General features: G+C 40.7%; 1 protein-coding gene across 1 annotated transcript; it reads left to right on the top strand.

Annotated features, from left to right (window-relative positions):
* The first annotated feature begins 1949 nt into the window (after window positions 1-1949).
* On the top strand, window positions 1950-20105 carry LOC137287394 (organic cation transporter protein-like). The gene is made up of 9 exons (XM_067819656.1): window positions 1950-2092; window positions 3282-3519; window positions 4691-4794; window positions 5059-5255; window positions 7087-7255; window positions 7571-7783; window positions 8560-8786; window positions 19347-19528; window positions 19950-20105. Exons 1-9 carry the CDS (start codon window positions 1950-1952, stop codon window positions 20103-20105), a joined length of 1629 nt encoding a protein of 542 aa, XP_067675757.1.
* The last annotated feature ends 764 nt before the right edge of the window (window positions 20106-20869 follow it).

The raw sequence follows: 20869 nt of genomic DNA, 5'->3' as shown, positions 1-20869 counted from the left end.
TTAAGCATGTAAGTAAATTCTTCTTTACTGCCATCGACATAGATGTTTTGTACAATTTAACCTCATACAACATGAGAGGGAAAATTTGTTTAAGCATGTCTCATGTCTTACGTACAAAGAATACATACATATGTTAAGAAAATACACATGTACACGCCACCAAAGGTCTACAAGAGAAAGTGCAATAATATTATGCGAAAAGAGGCACAGTGAGTACACATAAAATGTTTACAGCCAAACGGTTGTGTTCAGCACTAAAGACTTTCTTTTTACTGTCAAAATGTCATTGTACAAAATTACGCAAATCTTTTCCACCACTTTTATCATTAACTTCCCACAAGATAACACTGCAAATTTGTATGGACGTTAACTGATGCATTCAGAGCGTAGGTAAACCTGACGGTTTCTCGTCAATAATCCATTTATTGTAGAGTCTTGAGAAACAAGTGATTCATACACATTGTGTGCATATGGTTATGAAGCAAATCACAAAGTAGGACCACCAGATCACAATGGTGCACAGAGTGATCACACACAACGCTAATGCATAGAAAATATCTATCCTATTGATTCACCTCATCATACTTACATATATACAATACATACATTACACATCGAGATGCATTGCTTTCAGACAGATGTCTGTATGTGCATATTAACTTAACGTGTAAATTAAGTCAGACAATATCATCGTGAGAATGCTAGTTAGGATAAGTTGTAATAATCTACATATGTGAAGCATATGCAACATAAGTCAAATACCAGATTTGGTTTATATTTACCACATACAAAGTGAATCATGTTTTAAGAGAAGCTAAAAATAATGCCTATGTCCTAATTACGGAGACATAGATACACATGAACTAGTCTCTTTTAATTTGAAACAATGTCCCGTAATAATAAGTTGGTTGTTCCCGCTAAATGACGGTGGTCTGTAAATAATCACATCTGATCAACATCGTCGATCTACGAAAATGGGATACGATGATATGTGTCAACCACGTCAGTGAGCCTGACCACACGGTCGTGTTCGTCCTCTCTTTCGACAAGCATGAATAACTGAAGGCCAGTTCTTAATATTGAAAATTACTTTCAAAACGGATTGTGAAAAAGAACTCGTTGCATGATTGGTACTATCATATTAGCACGGTTAACCATACATACTGATAAATTGTATTCATAAAACATATGGGCTCAAGATTGTCAGTTGCCGTACCCTATATAAAGAATGTTTGGAAGCCACTCAAAATAAAACCAACGTCATTTTGCAAACGACACAAGGTAAACAGACTTAGAGTTATGTCCCTTCCATCGATTGTCAGTCGCAAACCATCGGTAATTTCCGTGCTTCATGCGTGATTCAATGGTATTCGAGGCAAAGAAGTGCTATCATGAGGCACCAGAAGAGTTAGGAATTCCCAGCAGTGTACATTGAAAATAATACATCGCCTGTAAGCGGGGTACATTGAAAATAATGGAATAACGCTTAGCCAGTCAGAAAGCGACAATCATGTGTGAGGTAAGAAAAATAATACTGTCGAAACTGAGACATCAGACACGGCAGCCATCATGGGGTTCTGTGGTACAAAATAAATTCTTTAAAGCTAAAATATATACATGTCACTGACCTCGCTAGCGGGAATGGAGCCAATATAGTACACGCTTTGAAATTCGAACAATGGAGGGATAGTGGATATTTTGTGTGTATTCGAAATGCAATTAAGCGAGAATTTGAGCAGTCACATTGTTTGAACAACATGAAAGAAACGTGCCATGTCACATTTACTCTTTCTGATCTCAACTATGAGTGAAGGTTTGTACTGATCCCAGTTATGGAAATCACGTTCCGGTATTCATGCCAGTGGGTCGTTTGTGCTCCCCGCCAACAAAACCTGCAGTTTGCTGTATACGTGCCATAGTAAAATACGTTGCACTTTTCAGATTCCAGGATGAAGGTTGAAGACATAGTGAAACTTCTTGGTGACTTTGGCCCCTACCAGAAGAGGCTCTACTTCCTGTTGTGTATCCCCACCGTATCAATAGGGATTCAGACTATAATGACGGTCTTCACGCTTGGTGTGCCAAATCACAGGTTTATATCAATAGTGGACACAGGAATGTCCGTCTTGGTACCTCTGAGATAAGGAAATATACTACAAATAAAAAGAATGAGGACACCCTAACATTTGGGAGACATATATATAATAATATATGTATGCTTAAACGTGGTGACTTCACTTATACTCAATGGTGAATGGAACATTATATGTGCTTAATGGACACCTTAAACGACACATCGGAACAGGTTCAATATTCGACTTTCACTGAAATAAAACAATGTCAAAAACAGCTAAAAACAAGGGCACTAAAACACACCAACACCATGTTTGAATCAAACGCAACAGCCTGGTGAATTAGAAAGATGGACTTCTCATGCAACTTATGGCAACTGGACACTGGCAGTTGTGAATCGGTTCCGAAGGGCTTGGAGCAAAACATTTCGGTGATCTACCCTTGATGTTTTCCTGGGTCTAGAGCAAAGCCCCTCCTGCACTCTACCAGTGGCCTAGAATCTGCCCATCAGTTAGGGAATGACAGAGGGAGACGCCTGAATATGGCGAGCAACTTTTCTCATGGATTCACCATCCTCTAGTCATGCAATGGCTCTGCTTCTTTCAAAAGCGCGTGCGGTCTGCGCTGGGGTATGGTGAAAAAGCGCTTTACCAAAGAAACTTTGCCACAAGAAGCATGGAAGTGTGTCTTCCACATAGACTAGGCTGTTGTGTTTGGGCGTTGGAAATCAAACCCTTGTTTCTAGTTGTTTTTGACAATGTTTCATTTCACCAAGAATGAACGATTATTGATTCATTTGCTTTACTGCATGCCGTAGTCTGTGGTTACTTAACATTTATCTTAGATTAGAAATGACCCTACTACGTTTATGTTTATATATGACAATATGACTATCAAATTTCATGTGTTCTCAAGCCTTTTTGTAGTATTTTTCCAGACATTCACCAAAGATCACTGATATTTATCATCAACAACTGCGCTTAGTTCCTGGTCCTTTGAATTATTTTATGAAGACTGAGATTTCTTTCAATGTCTTTTTACTCATTCTGTTGATGTCTGGATTGACTTACCATTTCTATTAAGAATTCATAATGCGCTAAAGACAGGATGATATTAAGAAGCTAATACCGAGGCTTCGGTTTATGGTTAAAGTGACATCATGCTGTCACAAGCAAATTGGAAACAATTACCTTTCATCTGATGTCTAGGTGTTCTCTTCCTGATTGGGACAACGACACCACATACGCCGCACAAGGGAAGAGCCATGCACTGGCCATCAATGCAGCCTTTACATCGCCCATTAACAGGACACAACACGATTCTTCCTGTTTCATTTACGACCAGAAGAATGGGACAGATGACGAACCACTGTATACTAATACGACTCGTACATGTGACAGCTGGGTCTATGACATGCAGCAGTTCGGTACAACTGTTGTTACAGAGGTTGAACATTTCCCCCTTGTTTGTTTCTCTATCGTACAAACAGTAAGCTAAATACAAGAGTGAAGCATGCAGTTATATGTTTGAATGAGTGATGGCAATTTGACGCCATGAGCAAACACTAGTTGTTAGGATATAGATAGTATATTTATTTGTATACAAGGCCATTCGACCTACAGTACAAAATAGCAATATGTGTGTTGTGTGAATATCCTATAATAACAAAAAATGTGATGATATATTTCGGTGATATCGTGACGAGAATTTGAATGTGGAGACTGAATACATTAGGAATGCGAAACCTGCCGTCCAATGGCGGTAGAACTACTAGATTACCTCAGGTGTAAGTTAAAACTAGTTGATAGCTTTGAAAAGTATAGATAACTAACAGCACATTGTAATAATGGGATCTTGATCGCCAGCAACTGAACGTAGATCACCATACTATGGTACATGTATGAGAACATAGGAGAAAGAAATAATAATAACGGATTGGTCACACGGTTAAGGAATTTGTTTGTTGCTTAGCGACGCCAACAGTAATATTCCAGCTAAATGACTGCGGTCAATAAGCAATCGAATCTGGATCAAACAATTTCGTGAATAAGATCATGCTTGAAATGTGCAGTCTGTATACGATGTCGTGCATTATCCAAGTCATGGGATGCAGCCACCCCATCTCGTTAGTCGCCACCACCGAAAAGCACGGGTTGCTGCCGACTAACTGTATTCGGATCGTTAGGGTAGTTGAGGAAACGATGTTACTGTATCATTATCCACATGGTAACTTATAAACCGCGCAAAGACGACGAACATGTATTTTATGGATTTTCGGGATTGTATTCAGGTAATTTCCAGCTTGAAAATGGAAATATTTCACAACTGGGCTTGTGATAATGTGATTAGAAGCTCCATTTGTATTCACGGGTCCTGGTTAGAATGTATCTTGAGTTACTCATGCTTATCGTAAGAAGCGACTTACGGGATCGGGTGGCCAGACTCGCCGACTTGGTTGACACATGTCATTGGTTCGCAAATCGATGTTCATGATGTTTGGCACTGGATTGTCTGGTCCAGACTCGTTTGCTTACAGACCGCCACCATATAGTGTAACACTAACCTCACTAGTATTCATTGCGTGATGTTGTTGACCCAGTATTGTTGTTTTTTTCAGTTTGGATGGGTATGCGACAGGAAGATGGCGAAGTCTCATGCTCAGATGCTGCTCATGCTGGGTTTCCTACTAGGCAGCGTGGTGTTAGTTGCACCGTCAGATTTGTAAGTTCCTAAACTATCTCATGTAATACAAAGGTGAAAATACGGGGTTCAACGCATTTACTTTTTGTGCAGATGTATTTACAGACAACCGATCTGTATTTACCTTTTCACCAGTTTACAAGCAGTGGAATGGCACCACAACAGTGAAAATACTAGATTCAACGTGCTTACATCGTGTGCAAAGTTGAGAGATTAAACAAAACTTTGTTTCAAAGAGTTAATGATAAAAAGGTAACCGAACACATCACACTCACGGAATCTCAGAGCTACGCTGATCACTCTCCTATACTCTCCGTTTATGTGCAGCGCTGGAAGGAAAATGATGTTTATGGTATCAGTCACTCTGCATGCTGTATCCACCATCTCTGCAGCATTTGTGTCCAGCTTCACGTCACTAGGGCTCATCTACTGCATGATTGGTATGTCCTGCATTGGCGTCTGGAGCAACAGTTTTGTTGTAGGTAAGAGCAACTTTCTTCACCTTATACAGACTATGGTTACTTGGTGTATTCTTACAGAAAGACTAAAAATGTAAGGCTTCAAGATGCTTTCTTTGTATCAACATACTGACATAGATGTGGAAAGACACAACTTTCTGTATTGTCGAATCATAAGATACACATCTTCCTAAACGTTCTTATTGCCCCCCCCCCCCCCCCCCCCCCCCGAGAGGGTACGTAAGTCCCAAAACGTTCAAAGTTAATGTAAACTTACTAGGGTTTTTAAAAGTAGTATTTTTTGTCATTTTAATTTTGGCTAAAATCCACCTAGGGTCCATGCAGGTAGCAAAGGTACTGTGAGTCCCCATGGCCTCTAGTATGGATAATCTACCTGCAGTTGTTGGCCATCTATGGCCTATTTGTATATTGTGTTGTTTCTTGTAGCTAAAATGTTTTAGATCTAATTACTAGTTTTACATGTGTATCTGTGATAGTCTAGTAACCTTACTGTCCTTCGATGACAGGGGTGTATAATTTAGCTTTTAATATTGTTAATCTGTATATTGTTTTAGTCACGATATGGTTGAACTATTGCCAAAGTGACTTTAAATTTTAACTCACTATTATTGGGTCACAATATTTACAGTTTTGAGTGACACTTGTTACGATCACATTTCGTATCCTTGGTAATAGAGCTTTAGCGGCACGCCTTTATGTTAGCGCTTTAGAGTTACCTCCCTTTGGTGTGTCTTAACTGTTGCCGATCGCGAAGCTTCGATACTTCGCTGGAATGCCCTAGAATCAGTGACTGTGTATATATAAGGCTGGTTAATATGTTAACCGTAACAATACATATGAACTTCAACGAGCCCATAACGCGTTAAGTTAAACACAGACGTTTCTCTTAGAATACGAGTAGTATAGTGTATACAATTCGAATTAAATCGCTGTTTATGACCGGATGTCAAGAATATTAATCTACAGCCCGAAAAGTAATGTTACCCAATAATAACCTTGTGGTATGGTGTTGCGACGTAGCTTAAATCATCGCAGTATATTATGAACTAGTACTTCTATTTGGGTAAATGAGAGATCAAAATATGTCTATGTCAGTGACAAGCAATGTCCCTTTACCCATATTAATGACAGACGCTGCCATGTAGAGATTAGGGCCACCATTGGCCTTCAGCAACCCACACGTATCGAGATGGGATGGTCGGGCTTGCTAATCGGTTTATATATGCTACCGTATAGCAACTACCGTGTATGTTCATGACGCCAGTCACTGGGTTGTTACGCCAAATCCCGACTATGGACAGATCCCTCGTATATAGCTGGAATTTTGATACATTCAGCGTTAAACAACTAGTAAACAGATAATTACTGACATCGAGGCCACGCGATTTATAGCAAAAAAGGGACAAAATGTTCGACATGTTTACATCGGTACATCTATTTGAAAGATAGGTATAATTGAACCGTACGACCTGCTAATATGGAGATGAGTGGTATAAGTAAAACTGGCGTTGAAGTGCAATCTCATATCCATGATGGTAAGGTCCCAGTTTGCGACATTGCTCACTGACATGGATCTTGTTATATATTATATATATCTGTCACATGAAAATGATACGTAAAAGGTCGACAAGACCTAAACGTAACAAGATCGACTGTCCCGTGGCCAAACACACAGGAGATGAGCCCTGGCCATGCTCAACCGGAAGCTGGTTATCATCAGCTACCAATTCGCCGATAGATAATAGATTCCAGTAGAGAACGAATCCGTGAGTTGAGCATTGACAGTTCTTACCATTCTGTAAATCATTCAGTTACCGGATGTGTGTGGTTTCAGGAGTGGAACTTGTTGGTCCATCAAATCGAATCTGGACAGGAATCATAGTCGAAATGTTCTGGACAGCCGGATCTGTGATTGTAACAGTGATTGCATATTTTGTCAGAAATTGGCGGCATTTACAGCTGATAGGCTCTGTGCCAACACTTCTGTTTTTGGCGTATTATTGGTAAGTGTGTGGTGATACCTGCCGTATTTACTACGACAATCGGGATATATTTTTCGGGGGAATTTGAAGACGACATAGTCTGTATATGAAACATTAAACATATTGAACATTCGCTGCTCTTCAAGATTGATCCCCTACTAGTGATTCAGTTAAGCAAGGTTCATGCTGTAAGAAAAAAATGAGGCTCGCACTTAATGAGGAAATAAAGCAGTTTGCGTAAAAATAATTTAACTATGATTTCAATGATCAAGTGTCTTTCTCGAATTTCCACAAGTGATCACAATTTTACTCACCAACTCGAAGACTTTATTGCAGGTTGATGCCGGAGTCTCCACGTTGGTTGATCAGCAAACAGAGGTTTGAGGAAGCCGACATAATATTCCGTCACGCTGCCAAAGTCAACAAGACGACCTTGCCCTGCAATATGTTCAGCGGAGATATGCTAGACAAGAAGAGGGAGGAGCCGCTATGGCGGTTGTTCAAACGCCCGGTTTTGGTTATCCGAAGTTTTGTCTTGTTTTTCAACTGGTAGGACTTGCGTACATTCGATAACCTCTTACCTGTTTACAGTTTCTTCGTGTTTCGTCGACCCATGAAGTTCCCGTGGTAGAATAGGCCTTCACCAACCCATGCTTGCCATAAAGGCGACTATGCTTGTCGTAAGAGGCGACTAACGGGATCGGGTGGTCAGACTCGCTGACTTGGTTGACGCATGTCATCGATTCCCAATTGCGCAGATCGATGCTCATGTTGTTGATCACTGGAGTGTCTGGTCCGGACTCAATTATTTACAGACTGTCGCTATACAGCTGGAATATTGCTGAGTGCGTCGTAAATCTAAACTCACTCATTCGTGTTTCATCAGTTTTAGTAACGCGCCAACTGCTCGACATAGAGTACCATTTAAAAAGTTGGGAAATTCCATTTTGCGAGCATACCACTAACCAATGAACACGAAGAAAAAACAAACTAACATATCCATACAGACGAAATATTTCCAAAGGAAAGCAATAAACTGTCACATTTTCCCTTAATTTCGCATCGTCATATGTTTCCTCCTTGGCTTTGACAATATCCAGTATCCCCTACTTTTTTTCAACGGCATACATACTATAGCCCTTCAACCTTACATTCCAGCAATGGAGTCGTTTTCAGTCACAGCCAAACGAGATTACTCAAAAATTGTTATCTCTACAACAATATGGTGTAAATGATACATACTTCGTCATTCTTGTCTGCACATATCTGCCTAGTTGCAGATGCACACCGTGTTTGAAGGAATGAGGATAGTGTTCATGTTCCAGGTTCGTTGCCAGCATTGGTTTCTATGGACTCGGCCTCAACGTAGCCAATCTAGGCGGGAGTGTCTATACTAATCTATTCATTGCGGCTTTGACTGAAGTAGCTGGCCATGCTTCATGCCTCCTGCTCCTCAATCGCATTGGGAGGAAGATTTTTCTCTGCACTGTAATGATTCTCGGCGGATCGTGCTGCACAGCTACAATCCTACCAGTGCTCTATGGAAACGGATGTAAGAAATTATCCCTTAGCTGACAATTTTGTTTAAAGTGACACAATATTCAGACAATGATCACCATTTCAACAGTTTTGGTACATACATCTTCGAATTCAAACAAATTAGGAAATAATATTCCTTACAGACGATCACGGAAATTCAAACTATAATACAATTTCACATTTGTTGTATGCCTTATCTTGAACAGAAATGAGTAGTGGAGTCAAAAATCCACCTTAATATCACCTTAACGGCCATTTTCTGAAAAGATAGTCTTTACAGTAATTTAGGAAGCATTTACTGGATATAAAAACAAGACACCTAACTATGGAACAATTCAACCTTGGGACAGCGGCGATCCGTAAAGGGAAAAGAAATGTTCATTTTTAAAATCTTTTGCCATTTACTATGGAGTCCTAGAAGGGACATTGTCGCGTTGTCGCCCTCACAAAAACAAGCAAAATGAAGTGAAAATTAACCAAAGCGTATGGAATCCGAGAAGGGACATTGTCGTGTTGTCGCATTGTCGCGTTGTCGCCCTCTCAAAAACAAGCAAAATGAGGTGAAAATTAACCAAAGCGCGACAATGCGACAATGCGACAACGCGACATTTCGCCTGTTTGTCGCATTGTCGCGATGTCGCGTGTCGCGTTTCGAATAACATTTACTCTGTTCCTCCAAAGTGCGACACGCGACATAGCGACACTTTTCAAGGTCAAAATATGTCGCGTTGTCGCATTGTCGCCCTATCTAAGATATGTAAGAATTCACTAAAACGCGACACGCGACAATGCGACAACGCGACATTTCATCAAAATGTCGCGATGTCGCACTGTCGCGTGTCGCGTTTTATTAAAATATTGACCATAGTATGCATTTAACAAATTAACTGAAACGCGACACGCGACAATGCGACAAAATGTATGTCGCATTGTCGCGTTGTCGCCCTTTTTGTTACCTGTGCGCATGTGTAGAAAGTAAATTAATCTACGCATGCGCAGAAAATGTTATACTCTATTCCATACTTCACTGGTCTTTCGTTACCTCCAATGGTTTTTGAAATGAAGTAGTGCCCGAAATGGCCTTTTCTTCTTGAACTTAATGCAAATCTTTCTTTATTGTTTTACATATTGCAAATGTATTTAGCCATTCAAGTGTGTTCTAGCAGCAAAACGAATTAGTAGCGCAACTATTCATTGTAATCACGGCGCACTGTACCCCTGTCATTCAAGGCCGGGCAATTTGCTGAGCAGTTAGTCTCTTAGTCACACCAGATAGTTATTACCATACGTTCGAATACCAGCACCATACACATTAATCACGTTGGAAATTTCGATGACAGGTTGTGATTACAGGTTGTGAAAAACTATAATATTGTTAAAATTCAAGCCACATCGGCAAATTCATCAGGTGATGTCCTCGAATGGGTCACTATGTTCCATAATGTGGCTCCTGACAGTTTCGTGGTACAGTCCTGTCGGACGCTGACGAATTTGTCTGGGATCTGCCTCTGTTCAGCCAGCAGTGGATGGATACCAAGTAGAATTAGATATCACTTAACCATCCGTCACCTCAAGGACAGTTTTGGTCGACTTTGAACGTGATAATGGGAAAACGCCTTACAAATGGACTGTTAGCAGTAGGATATTAGAAACAATGACATCACTTGGTAGAGTTGCGTACACTTGTAGTGCCAGAAACCAGCTTTCCCTCCCTCACTCCTCTTACTCTTCTCGCCGCTCCACTCCACTCACCCAAGGGTTATTGGTATAAATAGCACGGTATTTCATTACAATCATGTATTATGATGCCCGTTTTCATTTCTGTTTGAATCCTATATTATTAATCCTGCACACAGCCTGATTCACAATATGCCTCATAATTTGTTCATACGGATACTAGATCCAGCGATATACATGTACTTGTATCGTTTTAAACCTACGGCTGTTATATCAAAAAAAAAAATTCAGCAAAAGGGTCAGTCTGAATAGAACCATTCCGTTAAGCAACGACACTCAGCCACTCTGGACTTCACGACTAGATGTACGTTCATTTATCATTGTTCTGATGTCGATCCCTGGCTATCTGAACCCTTTAAAAATATCGAAAAATAATCATGCTTGTCATATTTTCTTTTTACATTCCGCTGTAACTACTACAATTTTGATGAAATGTCGCATTGTCGCATTGTCGCGCGTCGCGTTTTGTTAAAATATTGACTACAATGTGAATTATAAGATATTAACTAAAACGCGACACGCGACAATGCGACAACGCGACATTTTGATGAAATGTCGCATTGTCGCATTGTCGCGCGTCGCGTTTTGTTAAAATATTGACTGCAGTATGTATTATAAGATATTAACTAAAACGCGACACGCGACAATGCGACAACGCGACATTTCGTCAAAATGTCGCATTGTCGCATTGTCGCGCGTCGCGTTTTGTTAAAATATTGACTACAGTATGTATTACAAGATATTAAGTAAAACGTAGTCTGTCGTACAGACCCTGAGGTATATATATCCAAGAGAGCCCAAGCAAGTCTAGAAAATGTGGCAAGTCTAGATTTTCATAGCTTCAGGGTCTGTACCAATCTGCTGAATTCATAGCCAGTATATGGTTTAAAATTATCAGTTGATCGCTAGCTGTCACTGGTGTTTAGTATAAATTCATGGGGAGGCTCCCATACAGCTCCGCCATCGCCCCACACTTGGCTAAGACCTCGTGCCCTGTCCTCTCACCGCGAGGCAACATGTGTCGGGTTTTATTCAAGATTCCTGATCTTCCTTCCTGGAATTCTTCCCTCAACTCACAATGTCATCGGTAGGCTAAGAACTACTCTCTCAAATGAACATATTTTACTGGGAAAAGGTCATAGTGAAAAAATAAGAATAACATAACTAGGATTGCCTCATGGGCAATACTGACGGTCTTCAGACTTCCTCCATACACCCTCCGAGGCTATCTTCACTTGAACAGTTTCTTTGGACGCCAGCTGGACCGTCCATTGCGGTAATTTTTATATTCATTTGGCACTGAGTCAACACTGCTGACACGACCACATAATTCACAAACTGCAGAAAAAGAAACTGGATGGCAAAGTCAGATATACAAAGTACTGGAAAGATTACAACCTGACATTTCCCATACACTGTTTTGTTTGTGGGTCATAGGTTCCAAATTGGGTAGGTCGATGCTCATGCTGTTGATCACCGGATGGTCTGGTCCAGATTCGATCATTTAGAGACCACAGCCATATAGGTGGAATAGTACTGAGTGCGGCGTAAAATTCAACTCACTCGCTGTAACAAAATCGACTATTTCCTTAATCCTCATGTATTTCTGTGAACACTCACTGCTATGCCAGTGTAACGCAGGAATACGACTGAATGTGGCGTAAAGCAATATACAAACTAGTGGAAAGATTAGAATCTGACATTTCCATACCACTAATACTGCTGAGTGCGGCGCAAAGCAATATACAAACTAATAGTTTCCACATTGCACAGATCGATGCTCATGCTGTTGATCACTAGCTGGAATAATGCTCAGTGCGGCGTAAAACTCAACTCACTCACTTTTACACAATCGACTTTTTCCTTAACGCTCATGTATTTCTGTGACCATTCATTGTTAACCCAGTGTAATGCAGGTGAAGGGAAACTCGAGTTGTAATTTGAGTGTGCCAAAGCGGCGTTCAAAATAGATATCTGCCTGTCACAGCCGGACGGGAACATTTTGTTAAAACTTGAGTTGATTCAGGCTGGAAATGTACAAATTTTCTTTCCGTCGTAATTGTGACGTAAGTATTAATTTTTTACATAACCATAATGTGAAGCAAAGATGTTCGCCGTTCAATTAGCTACAGTTTGGTACCCTGAACGATGAAATCCAGTGTGTTTTCGCAGAGTTATGACATTTTAATGAACCCTGTGAAACGTTGACCAACTATCAAGGGCGATAACTCCGAAGCTATGTAAGATATCACGATGCCTTGAACAAATTAAGCTTTCCAGTGTATGAGCTTTCTAATGGTGTAACAAATGGTGATTGTGCTATATGCCGTTCTGGAAAAGAAGGTTTTCAAAGACAGGCACTGGCAAAACGCGAAAATCGGCGAAAATTTCAGTTTTTTCAAAATAGCGGAAAATCTGTCACGGCGGCCAACTTCCACTGTGCTTTGAGTCGATGGAGAATGATGTTGTCTCCCTTGTGTGAAAATTTGGTGAATTTATCTCTTATAGGTTCCGAGATATTCAGGGTGAAAGATTTTTACATTTTGGGTTGTCTGCCCTTACCGGAAGACGGTAGAAGTTTTTTCCATTGTATCAATTTCAGCATACAGGCTATCATCCCTGAAAGTTTGATCGAAATCCATCCTGTGGTTAGGTCAGGAGAGCTGGTACAATATTCGTACAAATAATAATAAGAAGAAGAAAAAGAAAAATGTTCGGATAATAACAGTAGGTCTTCCAGACTTTCAGTCTGAAGACCTAATAAAATGGAGACTGAGACCTTCTTCACTAAGCCTTCTTCAGAAGCTAAGGGAATCTAGACTTGCCACATTTTCTAGACTTGCATGGGCTTTCTTGGATATATTTGCTTCAGCATCTGTACAACAGACTGGGTTTTTTATCTCAGTTCTTTTGCGACTTCAGTTCCACAGGACAGGTACAAATCGATGGCAGTCTTTTCAAAGGGTTTTACAAGACGGCACAAAGTATCGTCGGTATGAGTGGCCTCGTGAACATTTTCTACACGCTGTGTGTGTTGAACATTTTCTGTTAACTGTTACTTGAAAAACATTTCAATCAAAGACATGGATAGCTCTCTTTTACTACTTTCAATAAACAGTTTTCTCCTGTACCATGCGATTTCAATCAAACTGCCGTATATATTGCAGACAGAATATTTTGATTTGACAGAAAAATTATATTTGATATCTTTGTTGGAGTTTTGGATACATCCAGTTTTCCAGCCATAGCATTAGTCTCAAGAGATGCTAACCCTGAGCTCTGTGTTTGCTACAGTTGATACTTCCCCAGAGCTGCTCACACCACACTGAGAGGGAGTAGGGGTCCGGCTGGGTAGGGTGATGTTGGGGGCAATAAAAAGTCCTGAAAATGAAGAAAGTCTCAGGACTCCATTTCATTATATTATTTTTTTTTACCTATGAACGTTTTTCAGTAAAATATGTTCATTTCAGAGACTAGTTGTTAGTCTAACTAAAACGCGACGCGCGACAATGCGACAATGCGACATTTTGACGAAATGTCGCGTTGTCGCATTGTCGCGTGTCGCGTTTTAGTCAATATGTTATAATCCATACTGTGATCAATCTTTTAACAAAGCGCGACGCGCGACAATGCGACAACGCGACATTTCGTCAAAATGTCGCGTTGTCGCATTGTCGCGTGTCGCGTTTTATTAGTTACGGCGGAATCCAAACACTATCACAAGCATGAATATTTTTATATGCTTTTTAAGAGCTGAGATACCCGTGATTCGAACTCAGAACAATGATAAATGAACATCCATGTTGTGTTAGTGTGTGGGTTAAGGGTGCGTGGTTAATGGAATGCCGTATTCAAACTGTCCATTTTGCTGAATAATATTATGATTCAGTAGGTGCATGTTTGAAACGATACAAGTATATAAGTATCGCTTGATCAAGTATCCATAAGAGAAAAGTATGAGATATATTGTGAATTATCTCATATCAGGGTTAATAAGACAGGATTCAAATAGAACTAAAAACAGACATGACAACACATTATTGTATTGAAATACCTTGCCAATTTGCGAAGCTTCCCAAACCTTGAGAGAGTGCAGCGGCGGAGGAGTGAGGAGTGGTGTGGAGCGAAGCGGAGAGGAGTGGGCTAGGATGGAGTGGAGTAGAACGGAGCGCCGGAGGAGTGAAGGAGGAGGAGGGTAGAGGAGAGGTGTGGTGTGGAATGGATTGGAGCGTCGCAGAGTAGGGGGAGGGAGGGAGGGAGACTTGGTTTCTGGCACTTCAAGGGTACGCAACACTACCAAGCTATTTCATCGTTTCTAATAAACCATCCCTCCAAAAGAAACGCATAGGTGATTTGTATTTTTACAACTCTTCTGTTGCCAGGCGTCTGAATGTTAGTCGGAGCAAGATATAATGACTTGCAGCTCGTTGCAGCCAAACAGATGTAAGAAATCACCGCCCCTTTTCAGGCAGACCTAGAGTTACCACTGCAGCTCAAATAGGTACATGCGGGTACTACAGTTGCGTGATGGTACTCCCACGGGTGAGAGCACAACAGCCAGGGCACCTGGGCTTCAGAGGATGTCAGGTCAAACTGTACGGAACAGGCTGAAAGTGATTCGTTTGAGAACCAGAAAACAAGACGTCGGGGTCGTGCTACGTCGTCATCAACGTCTTCGCTGTCTAGAAGTATATTATATGCTTTATAGACATTACCTTCTTCTAAAGCACATGCACTCATTACTGAAGTAAAATTCATGCACTAAAGTCTGTTTATGGACGAGTTATAAACTTTTCTCAACAGATTTCTCGTCTATGCGTTTACTTCTTGGGATAGTATATCACAATGACAACAGTCCATTTGTATGGCGTTTTCCCATTATCACGTTCAAACCGACCTAAACTGTCTTTGACGTGTCGGGTAGTTACGTGATATCTCATTCTACTCGGTATCCATCCACTGCTGGCTGAACAGAGGCAGATCTTGAACAAATTCATCAGCGTCGGACAGGACTGTACCATGAAACTGTGACAGGAGCCACATTATGGAACATAGTGACTCATTCGAGGACATGACCTGATGTTTCTGCCGATGTGGCTTGAATTTTAACAATATTTCAGTTTCTCACAACCTGTCATCTGGATATCGGCGAAATGTTCAAAGTGATTAATGCGTATGGTGCTGGGATTCGAACTTATGATAATAGTTGTCTGGTGTGATTAAAAGACTAACTCTACACAGCAAATGCCCCGCAACCGTGTGCCGTGATTACAATGACAAGTTGCGCAAATAATTGTCTTGCTGCTAAAACACACTTCATTGGGTAAATACATTTATATATGAAATAATTTTCAAACCAACAATGAAGATTTGCATTAAGTTCAAGAAAAGCAGCCCAACTGCCATTTCGAACACTACTTCATTTTAAAAATCATTGGATGTAGCAAAAAGACCATTAAAGTATGAAATAGAGTTTAACTTTTCCTGCGCATGCGTACTATAATTGACTTTCTACGCATGCGCACCGGTAATCGAAAAGGGCGACAACGCGACAATGCGACAATGCGACATTTCAATATGTCGCATTGTCGCGTGTCGCGTTTTAGTAAATGTTTAGTTTTTTCTTTACACATCTTAGATAGGGCGACAATGCGACAACGCGACATATTTTGACCTTGAAAAGTGTCGCATTGTCGCGTGTCGCACTTTGGAGGAACAGAGAAAATGTTACTCAAAACGCGACACGCGACATCGCGACAATGCGACAAATGGGCGAAATGTCGCGTTGTCGCATTGTCGCATTGTTGCGCTTTGATTAATTTTCACCTCATTTTGCTTGTTTTTGAGAGGGCGACAACGCGACAATGCGACAACGCGACAATGTCCCTTCTCGGATTCCATAAAAGCGCGACAATGCGACAACGCGACATTTCGCCCATTTGTGGCTTTGTCGCGATGTCGCCTGTCGCGTTTCGAAAAACATTTCCTCTGTTCCTCAAAAGTGCGACATGCGACATAGCGACACTTTTCAAGGTCAAAATATGTCGCATTGTCGCATTGTCGCCCTATCTGACATATGTAAGAATTCACTAAAACGCGACACGCGACAATGCGACAACGCGACATTTCATCAAAATGTCCCGATGTCGCTCTGTCGCGTGTCGCTCTTTATTAAAATATTGACCATAGTATGCATTTAACAAATTGACTAAAACGCGACAATGCGACAAAATATATGTCGCATTGTCGCATTGTCGTGTTGTCGCCCTTTTCTCTTACCGGTGCGCATGTGTCGAAAGTCAGTCTACACATGAGCAGAAAATGTTATACTCTAATCCAGACTTCTCTGGTCTTTCGTTACCTCCAATGGTTTTCAATGTGAAGTATTGTCCGGAATGGCAAAGTTCCTTCTCTCCTTGAACTTAACGCAAATCTTTCTTTGTCGCTTTATTGTTTTACATATTGCAAATGTATTTAGGCAGTCAAGTGTGTTCTAGCAGCAAAACGAATTATTAGCGCCACTATTCATTGTAATCACGGCACACTGTGCCCCTGTCATTTAAGGCGGGGCAATTTGCTGTTCAGAGTTAGTCTTTTAGTCACACCAGATAGCTATTATCATAAGTTCGAATCCCAGCACCATACACATTAATCACTTTGGACATTTTGATGACACGTTGTCATGACATGTTGTGAGAGACTGAAAAATTGTTAAAATTCAAGCCACATCGGCAGAAACACCAGGTGACCACTGTGTTCCATTGTGTGGCTCCTGTTTCATGGTACAGTCCTGTCCGACGCTGATGAATTTGTTCGAGATCTGCCTCTGTTCAGCCAGCAGTGGATGGATACCCATTAGAATATCACTTAACGATCCGACACCTCCATGGCAGTTTAGGTCGGCTTTGAACGTGATAATGGGAAAACGGATACTATATCCAGCCATACATATGTACATGTATCGTTTCAAACCTATCATAATAATTTTCAGCAAAATGGTCAGTCTGAATAGAACCATTCCGTTAAGCAACAGCACTCAACCACTCTGGACTTCACGGCTTTATGTACGTTCATTTATTATTGTTCTGATGTCGATCCCTGGGTATCTGAACCCTTAAAAATATCGAAAAATAATCATGCTTGTGATAGTTTTACATTTCGCCGTGACTAATAAAATTCTGGTAAAATGTCGCATTGACGCATCGTCGCGCTTTGCGCGCCGCTCGCCGTGCTTTGTTAAAATATTGACTACGGCATGTATTATAAGATATTGACTAAAGCGCGACAATGGGACAACGCGACATTTTGACGAAATGTCGCGTTGTCGCATTGTCGCGTGTATATTGACTACAGGATGTATTTTAAGATATTAACTAAAACGCGAGGCAAATAGGCAAAATGTCGCGTCGTCGCGCTTTGGTTAATTTTCGCCTCATTTTGCTTGTTTTTGAGAGGGCGGCAACGCGACAATGCGACAACGCGACAATGTCCCTTCTCGGATTCCCTGATTTACACTCAATATGGGATCTCCTTCAAAACATCATGTGCCCAGATTTTCGAAGCTCTCTTGGCGCTCAGCTGGTCGCAAGTGTCATACATAAACATTAATATACGACTATCTTAGCTCTAAGAGAGTTTCGAAAATCTGGGCCCTGGAGTGTATATTTGAGGATACATACACTGAAGGTCGCCCCCAAAGGTGAAAGGTGACTTTGGCTATTTACAATAAGAATTGTTGTTTGTTGATTCTTGACCCGTTGCCATTGATTCTGTTTGTTTTCTTCAATTACCACTTGATCATTTAGACTCTAACACAGGACAGCCAGACAGTATTCAAGACCATGGTCCACATTACAAAATGGCCTGGTTGCCTGACGAAACAAGGAAGCACCCGGCAATAACAATAGAGATGTTACACTAAACTACCAAAGAGTATTTCATCACATATACTGAAGATCTAATTACAATGTGTGGTATTTCCTATCCTAAAGACCTTATATAACACCTTGCCCAACTTAACATTATAGTTTTTTCAGTACGTGACATAACTATGACATTACTGTCAACAGAAGGGCGATTTGGTACGCTATCATGAGGATATTCTCTTCTTTCGACTTCTTAATAAATTAATGCACTAGAACACATCTTCCTATGACTGATGCAGTGGTATACAGAAACCAATAGTTTCTTACTCAACAATATATTCTTCTGCCTTCCAGTACTTTAATCGTGCAAGGAGTATGATTGTTACTCTAGCACAAATTGTCAACATAACTCTCTTTAAAAATACCTCTGTTTAAAATCGAGGTGGCTAGTATGGTGGGGACAGTCTCTAAATATAGCGACTACTTGTGTGTAAATCGTTCTCGTCACGACATTGTTGAAGTATAGTTTAAGTAACGAACACTTTAACAGGTGTGCACGATTGTCATAGCTACAGTCAATATACTTTCGGGTTTTTTTTAGCTACAAGTGGTGTAAGTAATGCACAGGAATACGTTTAAAGCCTTAAAAGGTGTGTCGACATTTGGAGAGATCAACCCGAGTGCCAGATACCTTCAATCTTTCCGTAATCCGTAAATCTTGTTAATCCCCTACTTTTTGAATGGTATAAATACAGCCAGTCACTTGAACTTGTGACATCACGAAAAGTCTATACGAATCAAATTGTTGTCGATGAAAAAATAAGACGACACATTATGTTGTTATCTGGTCAGCCATGTAACGTTTCAGTCATCATAACGTGTTAATAAAGTGTATTTTGTCTTAGTAGGGAGATAAACGGTGAGTACATTTCCAATTAAAATCAGTTACAAGACATGTTTCTTCTCCCCAGCTCTCAACTGGCTGACCATTGCATTAGCGTTGATTGGTCAGGGTTTTGTAGTGGCCAGTTTCGACATCATCTGGCTCTATTCTTCGGAACTCTTCCCAACAGTCATCAGAAGCTCTGCTCTCGCAGCGGCCAACATCTTCGCCAGAGTTGGAGGAACTATATCCCCATATATTGCTAGCATGGTTTGTAATACACGCTCTGTTTACCTGTCTATTTTAAAGAACTATTTCCCATGTTTTAGATGTTCGTCTTTAGCGTTGGTGGCTGCAACGACCGATAGCGTGTTTGTGGAAGCACATGGCCATATCATTTACCTTTGGACTATATATGAATGAAAACTAGCGAAAACAGTTCTACTGAAAAATACTGGCGAATACTACACTATACGGATAATGGGGTGACATTGAAATATAATGAATCTTTCCAAATACGCCTGGAAAGCCAGTGTGTAGAACTACAACACTGGATGCAGCTCATATATTGTAATGATAAACAAAGACCGAGCTATGCAAGAATATATTGCATATTCAGTGTTATGCTCTGTTTCTAAAATCTACTAATGCTCGATATATATTTTCCGTATTTCAACACATTATACCACAGGCACTAGTGATACCTGGAGATTTTGGCCCGATTGTTCCCCTCATTATGATTGGAACAGCAATGATTGCTGCGGGACTGGCAGCCATGGTGCTGCCTGAAACTTTAAACCACCCACTGCCCGATACTACAGAGGAAGCATGTCAGATGCAAAGGTAAAGACGCCATTAATTGCCTCGATATATCATACCCATAAGATACTCGTAATACACCGTCAGTGAAGCAGAGTGTTGTACGCTTTCTTCAAAGGTCTTACGAATATAGACTTCATTCGTGGCGAATCCATCGGAACATAAAACCCGTACTCCAGTCTATAACAGTGTGATTACCAACACAAGTGTCACACTGAAAACCCCGCAAACAATTGCACAAAGGAATCTGATATGTTATTGTTACATACTCTCATTACGCCTAGGAACAAAATACCAATTTCTTCACAGGCAGTGAAGTCATACAGTGCCATCATACTAACCCACGGGGCACAGTCAAGTGTCAAATGTTATAAATCCACATTATTTCTGCAGGTGTAAGTGTACATACTTGAAATATGATGATGATGATGATGATGATGATGATGATGATGATGATGATGAGGAGGAGGAGGAGGAGGAGGAGGAGGATTTCCCCCATTAATGTTTTAGGGTCATTTGCAACAAATGTCTACAAATATTCCCTATACATCTTGCAAATATGTACATGCAGCTTGATATTGTCATAGTGAATCATTTGATTTAGTTTCAGGTTGAGGCACATTCGTGATCGGACAGGGACTGACCGTATAAGCTCTCAGGGTGACGAGATTACTAAGACACTTGAGCTATGAAGAATTACAAATTCTGTGTCTCAAGTGATGGAATGGTGGTACTGGAACCTTTGAGAGGCTTCTTACAGAATTCGTTCTCAAGAGACGTGTAAAATGGATT

The sequence above is a fragment of the Haliotis asinina genome, chromosome 6 (assembly GCF_037392515.1).
Source record: "Haliotis asinina isolate JCU_RB_2024 chromosome 6, JCU_Hal_asi_v2, whole genome shotgun sequence".
Taxonomy (NCBI): domain Eukaryota; kingdom Metazoa; phylum Mollusca; class Gastropoda; order Lepetellida; family Haliotidae; genus Haliotis; species Haliotis asinina.
The sequence above is the reverse complement of the archived record's forward strand: the minus strand, read 5'-3'. Positions and strand labels throughout refer to the sequence as shown.